The following is a 20,220-nucleotide window of genomic DNA, read 5'->3' as shown; positions in this document are numbered from 1 at the left end:
AGCGGGCAAGTCTCCCAGCCCGGCCAGGGGGCAGGGCCTCAGTCAGGGCCACGGAGGGGGCGGGGACACAAAAATAGTCCTGACACCAACCTTAGTGCTGAGTTCATCCCCATTCTGATGAACAGAAACACTCTTAACTGAGGGCTTGGCTACACTTACAAGTTGCAGCGCTGGGAGTTACAGCGCTGGTCATGCAGCTGTGTAGGGCCAGCGCTGGAGTGTGGCCACACTGACAGCTACCAGCGCTGCAGTGTGGCCACACTTGCAGCACTTTCCAGCGCTGTATTGAGAGGTGCATTGTGGGCAGCTATCCCACAGAGCACCTCGTCCCGTTTTGGTGCCGTTTTGGCGCTGAGTATTGTGGGAAGGGGAAGGAAGTGTGCGGGTCATTCCGCTTCCTGTGTGCCAACGCCCTGTGGTGCATCGCTTCACATCCCAGCATTCACTCTTTCCGGCAATGTTTGGCGCCATTGTGAGTGTTTTACTCTCTGTGTGAATCGCGATTTCTGTGGCAAATGGAGCCCGAGCTGCTGAGGACTGTGCTGATGAGTGTCGCCAGCACAACACGTTTGGCAGTCGAGCTATTCCTTCAGCTCCAAAGTGACAGTGAGGAGTCTGACGATGATATCGATATCGATTCTCCTGCCGCTTGTGACACCAAAGTGCTTGTGGCATTCACGGAAATGCTCAGCACCGTTGAACGCCGCTTTTGGGCTCGGGAAACAAGCACTGACTGGTGGGATCACATCGTCATGGAAGTCTGGGATGACGAGCAGTGGCTGCAGAACTTTCGTATGAGAAAAGCCACTTTCATGGGACTGTGTGCTGAGCTCGCCCCCACTCTGCGGCGCAAGGACACAAGATTGAGAGCTGCCCTGACGGTGGAAAAGCGGGTGGCTATTGCAGTCTGGAAGCTGGCAACTCCAGACAGCTACCGGTCGGTTGGGAACCAGTTTGGAGTGGGAAAGTTGACCGTTGGAATCGTTTTGATGCAAGTTTGCAAGGCAATTAATCGCATCCTGCTAAGAAAGACCGTGACTCTGGGGAGCGTGCAGGACATTGTGGATGGCTTTGCACAAATGGGTTTCCCTAACTGTGGAGGGGCGATAGATGGGACGCATATTCCTATTCTGGCCCCCCCCCCCACCTGGCATCAGAGTACGTTAATCATAAGGGGTATTTCTCTATGGTTCTCCAGGCGCTTGTGGATCACCGCGGGCGTTTCATTGACATTTACACAGGCTGGCCTGGAAAGGTGCATGATGCACGCATCTTTCGGAACAGTGGCCTGTTCAGGAAGATGCAGGCAGGGTCTTTTTTCCCAGACAGGAAGATCACAGTAGGGGACGTTGAAATGCCCATTGTGATCCTTGGAGACCCCGCGTACCCGTTACTGCCTTGGCTCATGAAACCCTATACAGGGAAGCTTGACAGGAGCAAGGACCGGTTCAACTACAGGCTGAGCCGGTGCAGAATGACTGTGGAGTGTGCTTTTGGCCATTTAAAAGCTCGCTGGAGATGTCTCTATGGGAAGCTAGACTTGGGGGAAAGCAGCATCCCCGCGGTTATATGCGCTTGCTGTACCCTCCATAATATTTGTGAAGGGAAGGGTGAAACATTCAGTCAGGCATGGACCACCGAGGTTCAAGTCCTGGAGGCTGAATATGCACAGCCAGAGAGCAGGGCTAATAGAGAGGCCCAGCACAGGGCTACAAGGATTAGGGATGCCTTGAGGGAAGAATTTGAGGCTGAAAGCCAACAGTAATGTTTGCTGCCTTGCATGGGAGTGAATTGCACTGCTTACACTGTTATTCTATTATCCCTAATAATAATATGATTTGCAGTGCCTCTTTCTTTACTGGGCTAAGGTATCTTTAACTATCTGCTATAATAAAGACTGTTTTCAAAGCCAAGAATTGTTTTATTGAAAAGAAAAAAACTTCCTTGACAGACAGACAGACACACAACATTTCATGAAAACAAGAGGGCAGGGGTGTGGGTTGGTGAACTGTACAGTCACAAGTTTGCATATGTCCTGTCTGGAGTGCTGTTTAACGAATCCTGCACTTCAGGGTGCATATACTGCATGGTGATGGGTGTTGAGTGCAGAGGGTAAGGGTGCTGGTAGGTATCAGGGCTGGTTGGTGAACGTACAGGTGTTGGAGGCAGCTGGTGGTGGTAAGAACCTGAATGCTGGGGAAAGGCGGTTTGAGCTGACATTGGGGCACAAGGCAAAAAGCTTTGGGACGGGGGGGGCTGTGGGGCAGCACGGGACTGCTCTGCCTGCATGGCTACGATAGCCTGGAGAGAGTCCACTTGGCGCGACAGGATGTCTAGCAGCTGGTTTGTGCTTTTCCTCTTTGCCACAGCGTTTCTACGCCAATGTCTCTGGCGGATCATGCTTTCCTTCTCTCTCCACTCCTTCAATTCCTTTCTCTCTGTAGCAGAGTGATGAAGAACAGTTTTCAGCATGTCCTCTTTGCTCTTTCGGGGATTTTTTCTCAAATTTTGAAGCCTCTGTGGAGTGGAACATCTGCTCAGTCCAGTAGTCAAGGTCACTGTAGAAACCCAGAAATGACAACATTTAACAGGGGCAGCATTGTATCCACTATCTCCAGACATGAATTGTTACACTGAGGGAGTTCTCATTTTAGCATTCTTTTACCACACGCATAACACGACAGAAGCCACGAAATGGTGAGTGAGGGGTGCTTATAGAGGGAGAAGTGGGGCTTGATTGATAGAGGGGAGCTGGTTGCTTCGGGTAATCTGGAGTGATAGAGGGGTTGAGTGAAGATGCAGCTGCAGGGGTGATCTTCACTATCTCCCTATCTCTTCACTAAAGAGTCTCCCAACATTTTTCACAGGAGTTAATCCTGGAAGATGTCTCCCTGCTGCGAGTCACTAGGGAACAGCGGGAGGCTCTTTTACAGCAATGTGGATTCCGCCCGGGACCCTATGCGGCTTGCCTGTGTTCAGAAATGGTCCCCCCACCACTCGCGGCACAGTGGCGCGGACGCGTCAGCGTGACTGGGACAAGAAACACAGTGGCTCTGCCTATAAACCTGCGCAGGCATATTGCCCACGCTCTGGCTGAAACTTTTGCTGAGATAACTGAAGCAGATTACCGCGACGTGATAGACCACATCAACGGGCTATTCTAGTCTGGCATGCATGCAGCCATAACCCCCCTTCCTCTCCAGAAACATTTCCACCCAGAAAATAAAAGCCGCTTACCGGTAACCCGCTCCTCTGCTTGTCCTTCTGCAACTGCTGGCTGCTGCGATTGGGTACTTTCCTCCTGGCTTGAGAAGAGCTCCTGGCTGCATGCCTCAAGGGACTCTGGGGTGTCTTCCCCCATCCCAGGAGCTTCACTCGCGGTTTCCTCCCCCCCCCCGCCGCCGCCTCCGCCTCCTCCTCCTGTCCCCCAGCCAGCTCAGAAGTGTCCATCGTTGTCCTGGGATTGGCAGTGGGGTCACCCCCAAGTATCGCGTCCATCTCCCTGTAAAAACGGCAGGTCGTGGGGGCAGCTCCGGATCGGCGATTGCCCTCACGGGCTTTGTAATAGGCACTCCGCAGCTCTTTAATTTTCACCCTGCATTGCAGCGCGTCCCGATCATGGCCCCTATCCAGCAAGGACCTTGATACCTGCTCAAAGATATCGTAATTCCTACGGCTGGAGTGCAGCTGTGCCTGCACAGATTCCTCCCCCCAAACACTGATGAGGTCCATCAGCTCGCCATTGCTCCATGCTGGGGCTCGTTTGCCGCGTGGAGGCATGGTCGCCTGGAAAGATTAACTGATTGCACTCCACACACACCTGGCTGCAGCAAACAGGAAGGAGATTTTTAAAATTCCCGGGGCATTTAAAGGGCGGGTCACCTGAGGCAAGAGCAGTAGAGTGCAAACTGATGAGCAGAGTGGCTGAACAGGAATTCTGGGATAACTCCTTATTCCCTGGAGGACACTTAAAGCGCTGGTGAGTGTCCACACCTGCTGAGCAGCGCTGGATCACCAGCGCTGCACTCCTTATACCCCTGCCGGGATGGGTTTTCAGCCAGCGCTGCAGCCAGGGAGTTGCAGCGCTGGTTGTGCCCTGCAAGTGTGGACGGGGTGTAATTGCAGCGCTGGAAAGCCTCCACCAGCGCTGCAACTTGTAAGTGTAGCCAAGCCCTTAGTCACACGCGAACAGAGCTCTCTGCCACACAGGGCCGGGTCCAGACACCAGCCTACCAAGCACGTGCTTGGGGCGGCACCTTGGGACGGGGCGGCGCTCTGGGTTTATTTTTGTTTTTTTCGATTTGGCCGGGCAGCGCTTGGGGGGAGGGGGTCAGACTTGGGCGGCGCAACGTGACACTCGGGGGAGCGGGGACTTGGGCAACACGACACTCGGGGGGGCGGGGACTTGGGCGGCGCGACGTTCATGAGGGGTGGGGGGCTTAGGCAACATGGCGCTCGGGGGGTGGGGACCTGGGTGGCGTGGTGCGGTGCTCGGGAGGGGTGCGGGGCTTGGGCAGCACGGCGCTCAGGGGGGCGGGGATTTAGGCGGCGTGACGCGACACTCGGATGGGGATGGGGACTTGGGCGGTGCGACGCTCGGGGAGGGGTTCAGCGGCACGGCGCTCGCAGGGGTCGGGCGGCGCTCTTTTTGTTTGCTTGGGGCGGCATAAATGTTAGAGCCGGCCCTGCTGCCACATACCCATCGCTCTTCTCCAACATCCTGCCTTTCCTTTGGGCAGGGCTGGGCTCCCCCATTGAAGCTGCTCACTGCTTCCTGGATTGGGGAGATGCTCTTCCTGTGAGACTGTCAGCTCCTCCTTTCTCTCTAGGCTGGAGATGGTGCTACCACCTACTGTATGGTTTTAAGCGGCTCTTATCCATTGCTGCACCTTCCTCTCTGTTCCCTGGCCTGGGACTGGAGGCTTCATTAGGGGAGGGAGCTTCCCTCTGGGGTTTAAAGCTGGTACCTGCCACTTCTGCTCCCTCAGTAAAAGCTTCTGATGCCTTCCTGGCTGTGTCTGTGCTGCTGGGAATGAGGCAGCACCAGCAGCGGGATGTGAGAGCTGAAGCCTCTGTGATAAATGAGAAACTAATGAAGTGGGACCCATTACAAAGACTGAGGAGCTGCAGTGACCTCTCTGCTCAGACTCAGGTGCCCAGGACAGAGGCAGCTCCCTGGGATCCAGGCCTGTCCCAGCCAGGACGGGGCTGCTGGGGAGTGTGAGAAATGGCCCAGACACTCCCAGGGCTGAGCTCTGCCCCTAACACTCTGATTCTCTCTCCAGTGAATGTGACTCTGGATCCAGACACGGCTCATCCCGACCTCGTCCTGTCTGAGGATCGGAAAAGTGTGAGATGGGCAGACACACGGCAGCGACTGCCCAACAACCCTGAGAGATTTGACACTGAGCCCTGTGTGCTGGGCTGTGAGGGATTCACCTCGGGGAGACATTGCTGGGAGGTGGAGGTGGGGGATGGGCGATACTGGGCTGTGGGGGTGGCCAGAGAGCCTGTGGGGAGGAAGGGAGAGATCAGCCTCAGCCCTGAGGGGGGGATCTGGGCTGTGGAGCAGGACTGGTGGATGGATCAGTTCCGGGCTCTCACCTCCCCTGTGACCCCCCTGCCCCTGAGCCGGGCCCCCAGCAGGATCCGGGTTTGTCTGGACTGTGACCGGGGGCAGGTGACATTTATCGATGTTGGTGACGAGGCCCCGATCTTCACTTTCCCGCCGGGCTCCGTCCCTGGGGGGAGAATCCGACCCTGGCTCGGGGTGGGGACATGGGGATCCCAGCTCAGACTGTGTCCCTGAGACACACAGTTGAGGGGGGAACCGGAACTCAACCTCTCTTGCCTCGCACACCCCAGTCTCTATGACCCTGCAGGACTCCCATCTACCCAGCCTCTGGCTCCTTATCTCTATGGCTCCTGGAAGTGCCTCCCCCTCCCTCTCGGCAGCCCCAGGGATGAGAGGGGGGAAGAATCTCTGGAGCTGCAGGAGGGGCAGAGGGGCTCTGAGGGGCAGAGGTGGGGGCTGGGCAGGGGGCAGAACTAACAGCCGGGCATGGAACAGGCAGGGAAACAGCATGAATCAATCAGGGTTGGGGTGGTGGGGAGAAGCAGCAGCAGCAGGGAGTGTTTTGTACAGATCTGTGGGATTAGATCTCATGGGGGTCTCCCAGCCAGAGCTCCTCCCACTGTTCTCAGTAGCTGGGGATCTCCTTGCCGTGCTGTGGTTATTAAAGCTCCTTCTCAGCTCCTTTTACTTTGCTACTTTCCAGCAACTTACTGTAAATAAAACATTACAAACAATTCTTCTTGTTTCTTCCACTTTAATGTTCCAGCTGCAAGGAATATTGAGCCTCTGGGAAGAGAGTTTGGGTTTTACTGTGTGATGTGTCACTCTCCAGCCTGTGCTCTGTCTCTGTCCTGTGCACACCCATGTCAATCAGGAATTGCTCACCTGTGCTCTGCAGAGAGGTGACTGGTTGCACAGGGTGCAGTCCATGAAGGGACTTGGGTGCTGCAGTGCTGAGTGTCACAGTGAGTAATTTTTAGGCTGCAAGAAAATCACAGGAACAGCAGCACTGTGACCCTCAGAGCTGAGTCAGGGATCTAGAACTCCCTAGACAATGCCAGGGCGACACAGGCACCTTACAATGCAATTCACAAAAGCCACCTCAGTAGGCGGGGAGCCATGTAAGCCAGCCAATGGGAGATGCCGACAAGGGGGGAAGGGGTGTCCTAAGCCACACCCCTCTCATGGATAGGTGCCTAAATCTGGGCTGCAGAGGAGTGTCTGTCTCTGCTTAGCAACCCACAAACAGGAACCCACCGTCATGGGCGCCAGGTTATATGGGCTCCAGGTGCCCCAGCACCAGGAATATTCAGGGCTGGGGGCTGTGCTCCACCAATATCTGGAGCTGGATTTCTCCCCTGGCCCTGCCTGAGAGTCTCACCTCCTCACATGCTTCCAGGAGCTGGGGCTTCATCAAACACACCAAATATCACAAGACTCATGATAAAGTCATGAAAGATGGAGATCCTACAGTCGCTTTGCACTGAGACATGCAGCGTTAGTGTAAATGAGAATCAGGTCTTGAAAACACTCGTTCCAGTTTAACCAAGCTTTTAGCCTGAGAGTTTATCATCACCAGGCCTGGAAGAATTAGATTTTATTCATAAATCTTGGCCAACGTTGTGTAACTTTAGCGCCCTCGTGGCCAAGATGGAGTCTGCTCTGCAGGCAGCTCTGGCCAAGAGACAGCGCGCGCAGGAATGCAGCAGGAGAAATCCCTTCCACCCCAGGGGCACCTGTTCCAAACCCCCCAGAGTGACCACACACACCCACAGGAAAAGTACAATGGATATAACAAAGGGAGATATTTATTTACAGAGGGCTGGGAGGAGAAAAACAACAAGGGGAAATATAGGGGAAGCAGTAAAACAGGGCTGCATTCAAACCAAGGCCCCACGGGCCCAGTGATAGCACAGTCTGGAAGGGCAGACACCGAGCAATGTGTCTGCACACACAGTTCAGGAGGCCTGAGCAAAGTTCCAGTCCGGTGGTGAGTCTTGGGTGCTCCTGGTCATCTTCGGCGCCAGTGAACTCTCCCCAGCAAACCCCTCCGGTGCCCTCTTCTGCCGCTCTCTGCAAAGCCACACAGAGCGACCACCTCCCCACTTAACTATCTAGCAGCCTCCCTCCTTGTTCCCAGTGCAGAGTCACAAGCCCCAGTACTCACAGTCCCATGCAGCTCCGGGCAGCCGTGATACTGGATCCAGCTCTGGCCTGTCCTTCTTGGGCGATTCCCCCCGGCACAGGGCTCCTCCTGGCTCCTGTCCTGGGCTGTCCCCGATCTGGCCTGTCCTCCTCAGGGCTCCGGCAGGTTCTCTCTGCTTCCTTCTCCAGGGCCAGCCATGCTGCTTTTCCTCTCTCTCCCTCCAGCTCCAGCCCTGCCCCCTGGAGTTTCCCTCCTTTTTCTTACTCTCCCCCTCCCCCTTGGGAAAAAAGATTTAAAGGGGCCATGCTTTCTAGACCCCAAAGGGGTTACAGTTGCTTTTGCTGTCTACACACAGACCAATGAAAAATATTTCAATTGATAATAAATGGTAATTACAGATACACAAAGTAAGAACAAGGCTGATTGAGAACTTATTCGAGTTTGATTGAAGGACAGTGACTGTATCTTTTGATAGGTGATGTGACCATCTGTGTTTTCATGGTTATAAAGCTTCAACGTTTTGAATCTCGGTGTCTAGTGACATTAAATCATTGGGGTCTGACACACTATTGACGTATCCCCCTATAATTTCCCGCAACTGTGAAAACTGAAATTGAGAACAATTGGAAGGAAATGCTAAATCCTGAGTTTTGTGCAATAGTGAAAATGTAACTCAATAAATATTGAAAAAATGCTTAAAACTAGCTGCAATACTATCTGTTAATTATGTGTATATATAAAGAATTCTGCCAAGCCTGATTAGTCTTCCTTAGACACACACACTCTGCTCCTTCAAGGGCACCAGGATGGGGGATACTCCCCAGCCACAGGGCCCCTGCACATAGGCGGCAGGTTTGTATAATTTTTGGTCTTGGAAAAGTCACTTCACCTCTGTGTACCCTAGATCCCATCTGCCAAATGCGGCTAATGCTGACTCTGCCTCCTAAGCTGAATCCCTTCATAGCTATGTGGTGAGGGGGGAAACGGAGATACCAAGGTGAGTAGATTTGGGCTGAATTTCTCTACAGCCGGAGAGTTAGAGCCAGCTCCGAGCAGGGGGCAGGGGAGAGAGAGGGACTCAGGCCATCTCTGAACAGAGGGGGGTCGGGCTTCAGCCCCACATTTTCTGTCCCCCCACCCCACCCTGCGTGGTTCCTGCTGGAGTCCAGGGCTTCTCCTACCCACCCTGCCCAGCCGCCTGCCCAGCTACCACGGTCCGGGGCTTCTTCTCCCCACCCCTGGCCAGTGCGGCTCCTGCCAAGGTTCAGTGCTTTTCCTCCCTCCGCGACCAGCATGGCTCCTGCCAGGGTCCGGGGCTTCAGCTTCCCCTAATGAGCCACTGCACCCATCCAGCGCGTGTGCCTAGGAGCCCTGCAGCCTGCTGGGGCGATTTCAAAGGGCCTGGGGCTCCCAGCTGCTGCCACCACTACCAGGCACTGGCAGCTGCCGCAACTGGAGGCCCCGGACATCAGTTGGTGCCTGCAGCCCCTAGCACGAGCTCCCCGCACACCCGCTGCCCTCGGCCATTGGGCCCCAGCCCTCACCTGGGGGACAGGAGCTTGGTCTCCCTGCAGTCCCTGGTCTCTCTGCCTGGACTGACAAACAGGGAGAAAATGGGGGCAGGGCCTTGCTGGGAGTGGTCGTGTTACAGGGGCACCTGCCCCACTAGGGCCCAGGCTGAGCTCCCAGTACATTCCACAGGCCCCTGAGCCGCCATCAGATGGACTTTCAGCCTCGGTCCGTGTGGTGGGGGGGGAGGCTCTGGGTTACTGCCCTGGGGGAGCTGCTGGGGTGGGAGGAGATTTAGTTTCTCACAGACAATATTAACAGTTCTAAAGCTTCAACTTTTTGAATCTCAGTGTCCAGTGTCATTAAATAGTTCTGGTCTAACCAAAATATTGTCTGATCCCTCCATAATTTCCCACAGCCGTGAACATTTTAATTGGAATGAAATGCTTAAAACCCAGATTGTTGTGCAGCTGTGAAAGTTTAAATCAATAAATATAAAAATTGCTTAAAATAAAGATTATCTGTCAAAATTAGGTATTATAAACAAAATTCTGCCCAGCCTGACTATCACTCCTTAGACGCCCAGCTCCTGCTCCTCCAGGTTCAGCCTCACAGGGCGATGCCCCAGTGACCCTCCCCACCAGCTCAGGGGCTGATTGCAGGCCGAGAGCCCTTTGGGGTTTTAATTACAGGCTGATTTCACTGAAAGTTACCTGTCACTGGTGTGATTGTACATTGTACAAGCCTCCAAGGGTAAAATTGGCTGGGTCCTTCCTGTTCAGCAAACAGCAGGAGTCATTTTCAGGCAAGGAAACACCCCCTTGCTTCTGCAGGCGGGGCATAGTTTGAATTCAGGAATTTGAAACAAAGCCTGTTACAAACTGCCCAGAGGAAGCCATGGCTGCAGAGAACCCCGTGGAAAGTCTCCAGGAGGAAGCAACATGTCCCGTCTGTCTGGAGTATTTCACAGAACCTGTCAGTCTGGAGTGTGGGCACAATTTCTGCCGAGCCTGCATCGCCCAGTGCTGGGAGGGATCCGATACAGCCGCTTCCTGCCCTCAGTGCAGAGAAACTGTGCAACAGGGAAACCTCAGGCCCAACAGGCAGCTGGCAAATGTCGTAGAAATCACCAAGCAGTTGAGTTTACAGGCAGCAAAGGGAGCAGGAGGGGGCAGGGTGTGTGGGGAACACCAGGAGGCTCTGAAACTGTTCTGTGAAGAGGATCAAACTGTTGTGTATTTGGTTGTCATGGTTTTGTTGCTATGGCAACTGAGTTAGATTATTATGGGTTAGCTCAACCGGTTTCAACCGGCTGAGAAGCTCTCTGTAGATATGTAAATAAAATGGAGGTTTTGGTTAGCTGCCTGCTCTCTGGCCTCAAGTGATTGCTTCCTACACCGGCTGCCCCAAGGATATAACACTGGCGACGAAGGTGGGATCCTGGTGCTGCTCCAGTAACAGAAGGAAGTAGAAGTCAAGGTAAAGACCAAACAAAGAAAAAAAGCTGCTTCTTTGCACTGACTGTGAAAGTGAAACTAAAAATCATGGCTACTCTGACCAGGCCCCTGGAGCCTTTTGATGAGAATACAGAGCAGTGGCATGTGTATACTGAGCGTTTTGAGCTTTTTTTTATTGCAAATGACATTACAGAAGCGAAGAAGGTGCCAATATTCTTAAGTGTTGTAGGGGCTAAAACCTACTCCCTGCTACACAGCTTACTACACCCTGTTAAGCCAGCAACTAAATCTTACAGTGACATTGTGGAAATCCTGGGGTCTCATTTCTCCCCAAAACCACTGGTAATTGCTGAAAGATATAGGTTCCACAAAAGAGACCAAAAGGAAGATGAAACAGTTGTACAATTTGTAGCCATTTTAAAAAAGCTAGCAGAACACTGTGAATTTAAAGAAATGTTACATGATGCCCTGCGTGACAGGTTAGTGTGTGGCCTGTACAGTGAAGCTATACGGAAGTGCCTACTGACAGAGGCTCAGCTTACCTTACAGAAGGCTGTTGATATTGCTGTCTCCATGGAACTGGCTACAAGGGAGGCACAATACATCGGTGCACCCCCTAGGGTGCAAAAAGTGTCACAAGAACCGACCCACAAAACTGTGCAGATTCAAGAATGTTACCGCTGTGGTAAGCCGGGTCACCAGGCATCAGAATGCTGGTGTAAGGACCTGGTGTGTCGACACTGTGGCAGAAAGGGACACATTGAGTGTGCCTGTAAACAAAAGAAAAAGAGGCCTGTGGTCTGGCCGACAAAAAGAGGAACCCTGCATACCCTAGAGCGGACCCAGGATGATCAAGGTGACACCTCATCGCAAGAGGAAGTGCCACTGCATGTTTTGTCTTTGGCAATGGGCTCACATGAATACTGGGTAACCCCGTTATTGGATGGCAAACGTATACGCATGGAACTGGACACCGGTGCAGCCGTCTCACTGATCTCCGAGACTGTGTATAAAGAAAAGCTACAGCATCTTCCGCTTAAGGCAACAAAAACCTGTTCTGAAGACGTATACGGGAGAAGCTGTGCCTATGCTGGGCACTATTGATGTTAAGGTGGAGCTCAATGGACAGGTGGCTAAATTGCCACTGTTTGTGGTGAGAGGTAACTACCCAGCCTTAATGGGTAGGTCTTGGCTTGGGAAGATTCAACTGAACTGGGCAGAAGTGCACCGGTTGACTAAGGAAGAAACCAGTCTAACCCCTATACTAAGGAAACATGCTGCTGTTTTTGGAGATGATTTGGGAAGTATGAAGGGAATCACTGTGACATTGAACATTAAACCTGGCAGTCCACCAAAATATCTGAAAGCCCGAACTGTGCCATATGCCATCAGGCCAAAAGTTGAAGCAGACCTGGAGTGCCTGGTCACCAATGGAGTCCTAATACCAGTTACCCATAGCTCATGGGCCACTCCTATCATTCCAATCGTGAAGAAAGATGGCTCTCTCCGGATTTGCGGTGATTTTAAAGTCACTGTCAACCCAGTGTTGTGTGCAGAGCAATACCCGCTTCCCCGCATCGATGACCTCTTCGCGGGCCTGGCTGGGGGACAAAAGTTCAGTAAGATTGATCTGAGTCAAGCATATTTACAGATGCACGTCGATGAAAAGTCCCAAGAGCTGTTGACTATTGTGACTCATAAGGGGCTTTATCGATACTGTCGTCTACCCTTCGGAATAACATCTGCTCCCGCCCTGTTCCAGAGGGCTATGGACCAGATCTTGTGTGGCTTGTCAGGAGTTCAGTGCTATCTGGATGATATCCTGGTCACTGGAAGAAATGAAGAGGATCACTTAAAGAATTTAGAGGCTACCCTACAAAGACTGGAAGAGTATGGCCTACGAGTTCGCAAAGACAAGTGTGAATTCTTCAAGCCCTCTGTTGAATATTTGGGTCACATCATTGATTCTGCAGGTCTTCATAAGGCCCCTGCAAAAGTTAAAGCTATTGTGGAGGCTCCCCCACCTCGAAATGTAAGCCAGCTGCGCTCGTTTCTAGGACTCCTGAACTATTATGGAAAGTTCATCTCACAGTTAGCCACACTGCTAAAACCACTTCATGAGCTCCTTGGGCAGAACAAGGCCTGGAAGTGGACTGAAGCCTGTGATGTTGCGTTTAACAAAGCTAAGGATGCATTGCTAAATTCTGAAGTTCTAACGCACTTTGATCCATCCTTACCACTGCAATTGGCCTGCGATGCCTCCCCTTATGGAGTGGGAGCAGTCGTGTCACATATTATGCCTTCAGGAGAAGAGAGACCTATTGCTTTTGCTTCACGCACTCTAAGCAAAGCAGAAACTAACTACGCCCAAATCGAACGTGAGGCATTAGGAATTGTTTTTGGAATTCGGAAGTTTCATCAGTACCTGTTTGGGCGAAAATTTACTCTTCTCACAGACCATCGACCTCTGACATCAATTTTTGGACCTTACACAGGCATTCCCCCATTAGCTGCTAGTCGTATGCAACGTTGGGCATTGTTACTTTCAGCACACACATATGAAATCAAATATCGGAAATCCACTCTACACGGCAATGCAGATGGCCTCTCAAGGTTGCCTTTGCCGGTCAAACACCAAGATAGTGCCCACAAGGAAATCTTCTACTTTGAACAGGTAGAGAATACACCCATCACTGCTACTCAGATAAAGAAGGCAACTCGCATTGACCCAGTATTGTCCCACGTTATGGACCTGGTGATGCATGGAAATCTCGACAAACCTCTCCGGTCTCATCCGACCTTGTTCCCTACATGTCCAAGCGGACGGAGTTGTCGGTCCAATCTGGTTGTTTGTTGTGGGGGAGACGTGTCATTATTCCACCACCACTGAGATCACAGATGTTAGAACAGCTACATTCCGGTCACTGTGGAATAGTGCGCATGAAGGAAATTGCACGAAGCTATTTTTGGTGGCCTGGACTGGACAGCGCTATTGAAGAGAAGGCAAAAGCTTGTATGTCATGTCAGGGTGTGAGGAATGCACCCCAGTGGGCACCCCTACACCCATGGGACTGGCCTGAAAACCCGTGGCAACGTATTCACGTTGACTTTGCTGGCCCCCTTGAAGGAAGCATGTTCTTGGTGGCAATAGATGCCCATTCTAAATGGCCAGAAGTCTCTGTAATGCAGTCCACTTCTGCAGAGAGTACTATCCAAAAACTATGAGGACTCTTTAGTCGTTTTGGTCTGCCAGAACAACTTGTGAGCGACAACGGACCGCAGTTCGTTTCTCAGGAGTTTCAAAATTTTATGAAAGCAAATGGGATACACCACATCACGTCAGCACCATATCATCCGTCCACCAACGGATTAGCTGAAAGATTTGTGCAGACAATGAAAAATGCTTTGAAATCAGCAAGGGGACAACACTCCATTCAAAAGCGTCTGGATACCTTTTTACTTTCCTACAGAAACACACCTCATGCTACGACCCACGCATCTCCGGCCTTTCTAATGATGGGACGACAGCTGCGCACTTGCTTTGATCTGCTGAAACCTTCTGAACCCCGACAAATTGTGCAACATCAGCAGCAATATCAAGTCATCAGACGGGCACCCAGAGCAAAAGACCGAACCTTTAGCCCGGGACAGCCAGTTTTGGCTCGGAATTATACTTCCAGAGCTAAATGGGTTCCGGCCACAGTCATCACTCAAACAGGACCTGTTTCCTACACAGTCCGGACTGCAGAGAATCTTACCTGGCGGCGACATGTAGATCAGCTGTTGCCAGGTCATGCCAGCCCTCAGGACCCATCTGCAGTTGAGGGGTCTGACTTCACCTCTTCTGGTGAGGGATCGAATCACGAGTCACCTGTTTCTGACTGTTCTCCTCCATTACTGCCGGCGGCTGAGATACCCCTTTGCCCAGCACGAGCTGATACCACCTCCTCACCTGTTCGTGCTGCGGACCCTGAGCCCCTAGTGCTTTTGGGTGCAATAACACCAGTAGTTCGCCGTAATCCACCTAGAGACAGAAGGCCTCCTCATCGGCTGGATCTTTAGCTAGGGCGAACCCACGGTTATGGGGCAAAATAATCCCCAGGGTTTAGCCGGGAATGGAGGCAGTCTACCCTCCTTCTCTAGTCTAGTGTGTGTGTTTTATTTAGGGGATGTTCTTATTAGGGGGGGGAGGAATATGTTGTGTATTTGGTTGTCATGGTTTTGTTGCTATGGCAACTGAGTTAGATTATTATGGGTTAGCTCAACCGGTTTCAACCGGCTGAGAAGCTCTCTGTAGATATGTAAATAAAATGGAGGTTTTGGTTAGCTGCCTGCTCTCTGGCCTCACAAACCCCCATCTGTGTGATTTGCAGAGAGTCCCGGGCTCACCGCGCTCACACTGTGGTCCCCATCGAGGAGGCTGCCCAGGAGTACAAGGTAGGGAATTGCTGTGAAATTTAATGGGTTAACGTCTGGGGTTTAATTACAGGCTAATTTCACTGTGAGTTCCCTGTCACGGGTGTGACTCATCATTCAGCTCTGTAAAGTCTTCATTGTGCAGGAGATGCTGTAACAAAATATATGATCTGACAATGTGGCAACAGAGGCAAAATATCAAATCTTGAAAGCAGGATCTGCACCGCCCCACTCAGAAGGGCTACTCACTCCATACCCCCCCTCTCTCCTTTGCTCTCCCCCACCCTCACTCACGGTCACCGGCAGGAGGCTGGGATTCAGGTGGGGGTGGGGGCTCTGGGCTGGGGCCGAGGGGTTTGCAGTCTGGGAGGGGGCTCTGAGCTGAGCCTGGGGCAGGGGGTTGGGGAGCAGGAGAGGGCTCCAGGCTGGGGCAGACGGTTGGGGTTCAGTGAGGGCACAGGGTGCTGGCTCTGGGAGGAGGGTCAGGACTGGAGTAGGGGGTTGGGGTGTAGGAGGGGGTGAGGGAAGCTGGCTCCAGCTGGGCGACACTGATTTACCTCAGGCAGCTCCTGGTCAGTAGTGCAGCGGGGCTAACGCAGTCTCCCTGCCTGTCCCGACCCTGCGCCACTCCTGGAAGGGGCCAATGTGCCCCTGTGGCCCCTGGAGGGGAGCATGTGGCTACACACGCTGCCTCTCTCTGCAGGAACCACTCCCGCAGCTCCCATTGGCCACAGTTCCAGCTGCCAGAGATTGCGATACACTGGGAGAATCTCCAGGATCAACTAGTTAATCGCAATCGACTGGTAGGTGACCACTGGTCTAGCTAGACAAAAGGTGGGAAGGGAAACTGAGGCACAAAGCGGGGCAGCGAGTTGCACATAGTCACCGAGCATGTCAGTGACAGAGCTTAGCATAGAACCCAAATCTCCCCAGACCCAGTCCAAGACCTGAACCACTTTGCCATGCTGACATCTTAGCATCAGCCCCACCCAGTGATGAACTGTGTCCGTTAGGAGGGAGAGACGCCTTGATAAAGGTCCCAGTCCCAGCAGGGAGAGGAGGTTTCTCACTGGGATTCTGAACTCCTGTGTTTCTCCACGAGGGGTTAAACTCAGATGCTGCCGGCCTGCACTAGAGGAGATAACTGGGCTAAACACTGTGTGGGACCCCGCGCACCTTCCGTCCGCACACAAAAGGGCTCCAGACAGCTCAGGTCCATGCCAAGTACCACTGGGATTACACTGGGTTGTAGCAAAACCAACCCCAGGCTGGAGCTGACCGGTGCCAGTCTGACCTGCACTGTTGTGTACGTGGCCAAGGACCAGCCAGAGTGGTTCCGTTAGTCCCACCAGGCAGCCTTTTGAAATCTCCCAGAATGCACTGCTTCCGGGATCTTTACCAGGGAATGGAACCGTGGGGTACCTGCCCAGGGGGCATTGCCATGGAGAGGGGTTAGGACAGACCTGGGGCAAACCCCAACCTATTCTTTGTACAGATCTGCATCATGTCTAATTAGGGAGGTCACTGAGGCATCCCCAGAACACGGGACACCCTCACACCTGCCTGCATGGGCCCGTCCTCACCAGTATCAGTCACCCTGTGTGGACCCCACCACCATTTTTTCCAGCGTGCCACCCACCTGCATCATTCTGCATGAAGGTGCCACCCCAGCCCTGCCCCCACCCTCAAGGGTGTCCTCCTGCAGCTTCAGTCTCCTCCTCTCCCTTTTGCACCAGACAAAGCCACGTCCAGTGCTGAGTCCCTACCGGACAGGGATAGTGCTCCACACAACTGGACTGTGCAGCTTCAAACCAGACGAATGGCCTCCCGACATCTCATGAGTTTTGCCCTGGTGCTTAGACCAGCTCTGCCCAACCAGTGCAGCCCCAGGGCGACAGGGCTGAAATCCCAGCCCATATTTAAACCCAGGTGGCTTCTGAGATTTGTATCACTTTGTTTGTTAAACCTTCAAAAAACAGGTTTATTGATTCACCCCCATGTGACTCCAGTGCCCTGTTATGCAGAGGCGGCTCTAGGAATTGCGCTGCCCAAAGCAGGGCGGCACACCGCGGGGGGCGCTCTGCCGGTCACCGGTCCCACGGCTCCGGTGGACCTCCCACAGACGTGCCTGCGGAGGGTCCGCTGGTCCCGCAGCTCCAGTGGACCTCCCGCAGAAACACCTGTGGATGCTCCACTGAAGCCGCGGGACCAATGGACCCTCCGCAGGCACGTCTGCGGAAGGTCCACCAGAGCTGCGGGACCAGCGGACCCTCCGTAGGCATGTCTGCGGGAGGTCCACCAGAGCCGCGGGAGGTCCACCGGAGCCGTCTGCCACCCTCCCGTGGCACGCCGCCCCAAGCGTGCGCTTGGCATGCTGGGGTCTGGAGCCAGCCCTGCTGTTATGCTCTGTACCATTAATCAATTCACAAATACCAGTAAAGCTTGGGTATAATTGAGATCTCTTGCTAATTACTAAAAACACTGAACCAGAATTGGTAACGAGTCTGAATGTGACATGCTCCTAGTTTCCATTAATGAGGTTTCATCACCTTGGTGGTCCTGATGTCACAAAGCGATTAGAACCACAGTCATCTTGGGTTTTGGGTGGAAAAACACCCACTTCCAAACAGGAAAAACACCTCTCAACTATCCAGATGAAACCTCCCAAATCATTTCTGTTTCTTCAGGAAAGAATCCAGGCCCATTTGAAGACTCTGAGGGAAGAGAGAGAAAAGCTGCTGGGATTGAAAGCGACTGGAGAGAGGAATTGCTGGGAATATCTGGTAGGTGCCTGTTGTTATGAACCAGCTGTGGGACTGGCAGTGGGAGGTCTGACTGGAAGCAGACTCCTGTGTGGCCTACGTGAACACGGGCTTGTGTGTGTTTCTCCATCATCATGGATTGCTGGGTTAGATTCATGTGTAGACAAGCCCTAAGCTTCCACTGCAGTTGATTATTAGTCCTTGTGGCTTGCCTGAATTCACACAAATGTCCCCGTGAAGTGCTTGTCCACTGGGTCTAGACATTTTGTGCATTTTTAAAACATTTGTTTCTTTTAACTGCCCTGAGGTCTCTGTTAGTGTAGTGCTGAGTCCTGCCTCCTGCTGCTCTGGGTCTGAATTTCCACAGACCATAAATAACAGAAGATGCTGACCATGACTGACAGAGAAACTTCCCTTTCACAGGGACAAGGGGCCAAAAGGGAAGGTGTGAGAGAATCCCCTGCCTAGTACCCACAGGGTAGAGTCAAATGTCAGAAATCTGAGGATTTTCAAAGAAAATCACCCTCCTGCACACTCAGCTCTCCATGAAAGGACCCTGGGCTCCATCCATGTCCCTGACCAGCCCTTGCCCTATTTTATACAGAAACAAACACAAACCGAGAGGCAGAAGATTGTGTCTGAATTTCAGCAATTGCAGCAGTTCCTGGAGGAACAAGAGCGACTCCTCCTGGCCCATCTGGAGAAGCTGGACAAGGAGATTGTGAGGATCCAGAATGAAAATCTCAGTAAACTCTCCGAGCAGATTTCCCGTCTGAGTGAGCTGATCAGTGAGCTGGAGGGGAAGTGTCAGAAGCCGGCGAGTGAATTCCTACACGTGAGACTGATTGAGAAACATAGGTGGGTGCTCCAGGACAGCCAGCTCTCCCCCTCAGTGCTACCCACAGTCAGCCCTGCTGATCAACTCCTCCCCCTTCTTCCAGCACCATCTGCCTGCTGCAATCAGCTGTTCCACTGTGTGCAGGAGATGCTGGGAGGGAGGGGGAGGAGCGGGGAGGGAGTGTGCTCATGTTAGGATTCCCTCCCCACTTTGAACTCTGGGGACAGATGTGGGGACCCACATGAAAGACCCCTAATCTTATATTCCATCAGCTTAGGTTAAAAACTTCCCCAAGGCACAAATTCCTTTCCTTGTCCTTGCTGCCACCACCAAGTGATTTAAACAAAAATTCGGAGATGGGTTACTTGGAATCCCTATTCCCCCAAAATATCCCCCCAAGTCCCTTCACCCCCTTTCCTGGGGAGGCTTGAGAATGATATACCAACCAATTGCCTTTAATGTAAGTACAGACCAGACCCTTATCTTTAGGACACTAAAATCAATCGGGTTCTTTAAAGAATAACTTTATTATAAAGAAAAAAGTACAAGAATCACACCTGCAAGATCATTGATAAAAGGTAACTTTACAGGGTAATAAAAAGATTTCAAACACAGAGGACTCCCCTCTGGACTCAGCTTCACAGTTACAAAAGCAGGAATAAAACTGCCTCTTAGCACAGGGAAAATTCACATGCTAAAACAAAAAATAACGCATTTCTTTGCCTTAGTTAGAATTTTTGTAATCTTAGATGGATCATTTCAGGTAGCTTTTCAGGAGATGTTGTCCCTGCTTGGTCTATCTCTCTATCAGGAACAAACAAACAGAGCCCAAACAAAACCTCCCACAACCCACCAGATTTGAAAGTATCTTCTTTCCTTATCGGTCCTTCTTGTCAGGAGCCAACCAGGTTATCTGAGCTTCTTAACCCCTTAGAGGTAAAGCGATTCAGTACAGCTGCAAGGAGGTATTTTATGTTACTCTTTCCTTTATATTTATGGCAGCTCACAAGAGGAGGCAAGGAAGAGACAGGGTGGAGGTTGAGTGGGAGTGGGAAGAGTTGGGTTGGGGTGTGGCATTGGGGAAAGGTTTGGAGGGGGGTGAGGCATAGGGTTGAGCCACCCCGAGGGACAATTGGAAACCGAAACTGCCAGGCCCCCACAGAGGGAGGAGCGGGCTGCTGAATCATAAGCACTGGAGTCCAACATTCGGAGATCTCAGTGTAACTCGGCATGTGCATTGCTGACATCTGAGTGAGTATTATTCTTAGCAGAGTCACAGGGATATGAAAGATGGAAAAGCCCCATTAGCTCAGGGAATCAATGGCCCTGGGGCCAGGGCAGGGTCTCTTCCCCCATACTTCCTAAATCCCTTCCCTGGGATCCCCTGTGTGTGTGTCTCAGAGAGGACTGAAATTCTTTTGTCTCTCCTCTAGGATGTCAGAACCACCTTGAGCAGGTATGTGGCTCCCTCGCACTCCACAATGCTGGGAAAGAGCTTGATGATGAGGGTAGCACCG

The 20,220-nt window shown here is 52.4% G+C and overlaps 2 protein-coding genes across 2 annotated transcripts in view; both read left to right on the top strand.

The window, feature by feature from the left end:
• The window catches only part of LOC123344920 (tripartite motif-containing protein 15-like), a 346,226-nt gene that overhangs the window by 52,253 nt on the left and 273,753 nt on the right, over window positions 1–20,220 (top strand). The window lies entirely within an intron of this gene.
• LOC123344875 (zinc finger protein RFP-like) overlaps window positions 1–20,220 on the top strand; it is a 44,994-nt gene that overhangs the window by 14,383 nt on the left and 10,391 nt on the right. The window contains exon 8 of the mRNA XM_044981366.1: window positions 5,286–5,508. Within this exon, the coding sequence (XP_044837301.1) occupies window positions 5,286–5,508 (223 nt within the window). The remainder of the gene's footprint in view (window positions 1–5,285; window positions 5,509–20,220) is intronic.

This window comes from Mauremys mutica, chromosome 12 (genome assembly GCF_020497125.1).
Source record: "Mauremys mutica isolate MM-2020 ecotype Southern chromosome 12, ASM2049712v1, whole genome shotgun sequence".
Classification (NCBI taxonomy): domain Eukaryota; kingdom Metazoa; phylum Chordata; order Testudines; family Geoemydidae; genus Mauremys; species Mauremys mutica.
Note: the sequence above shows the minus strand (reverse complement) of the source record. Positions and strands in the feature narration are given on the sequence as shown.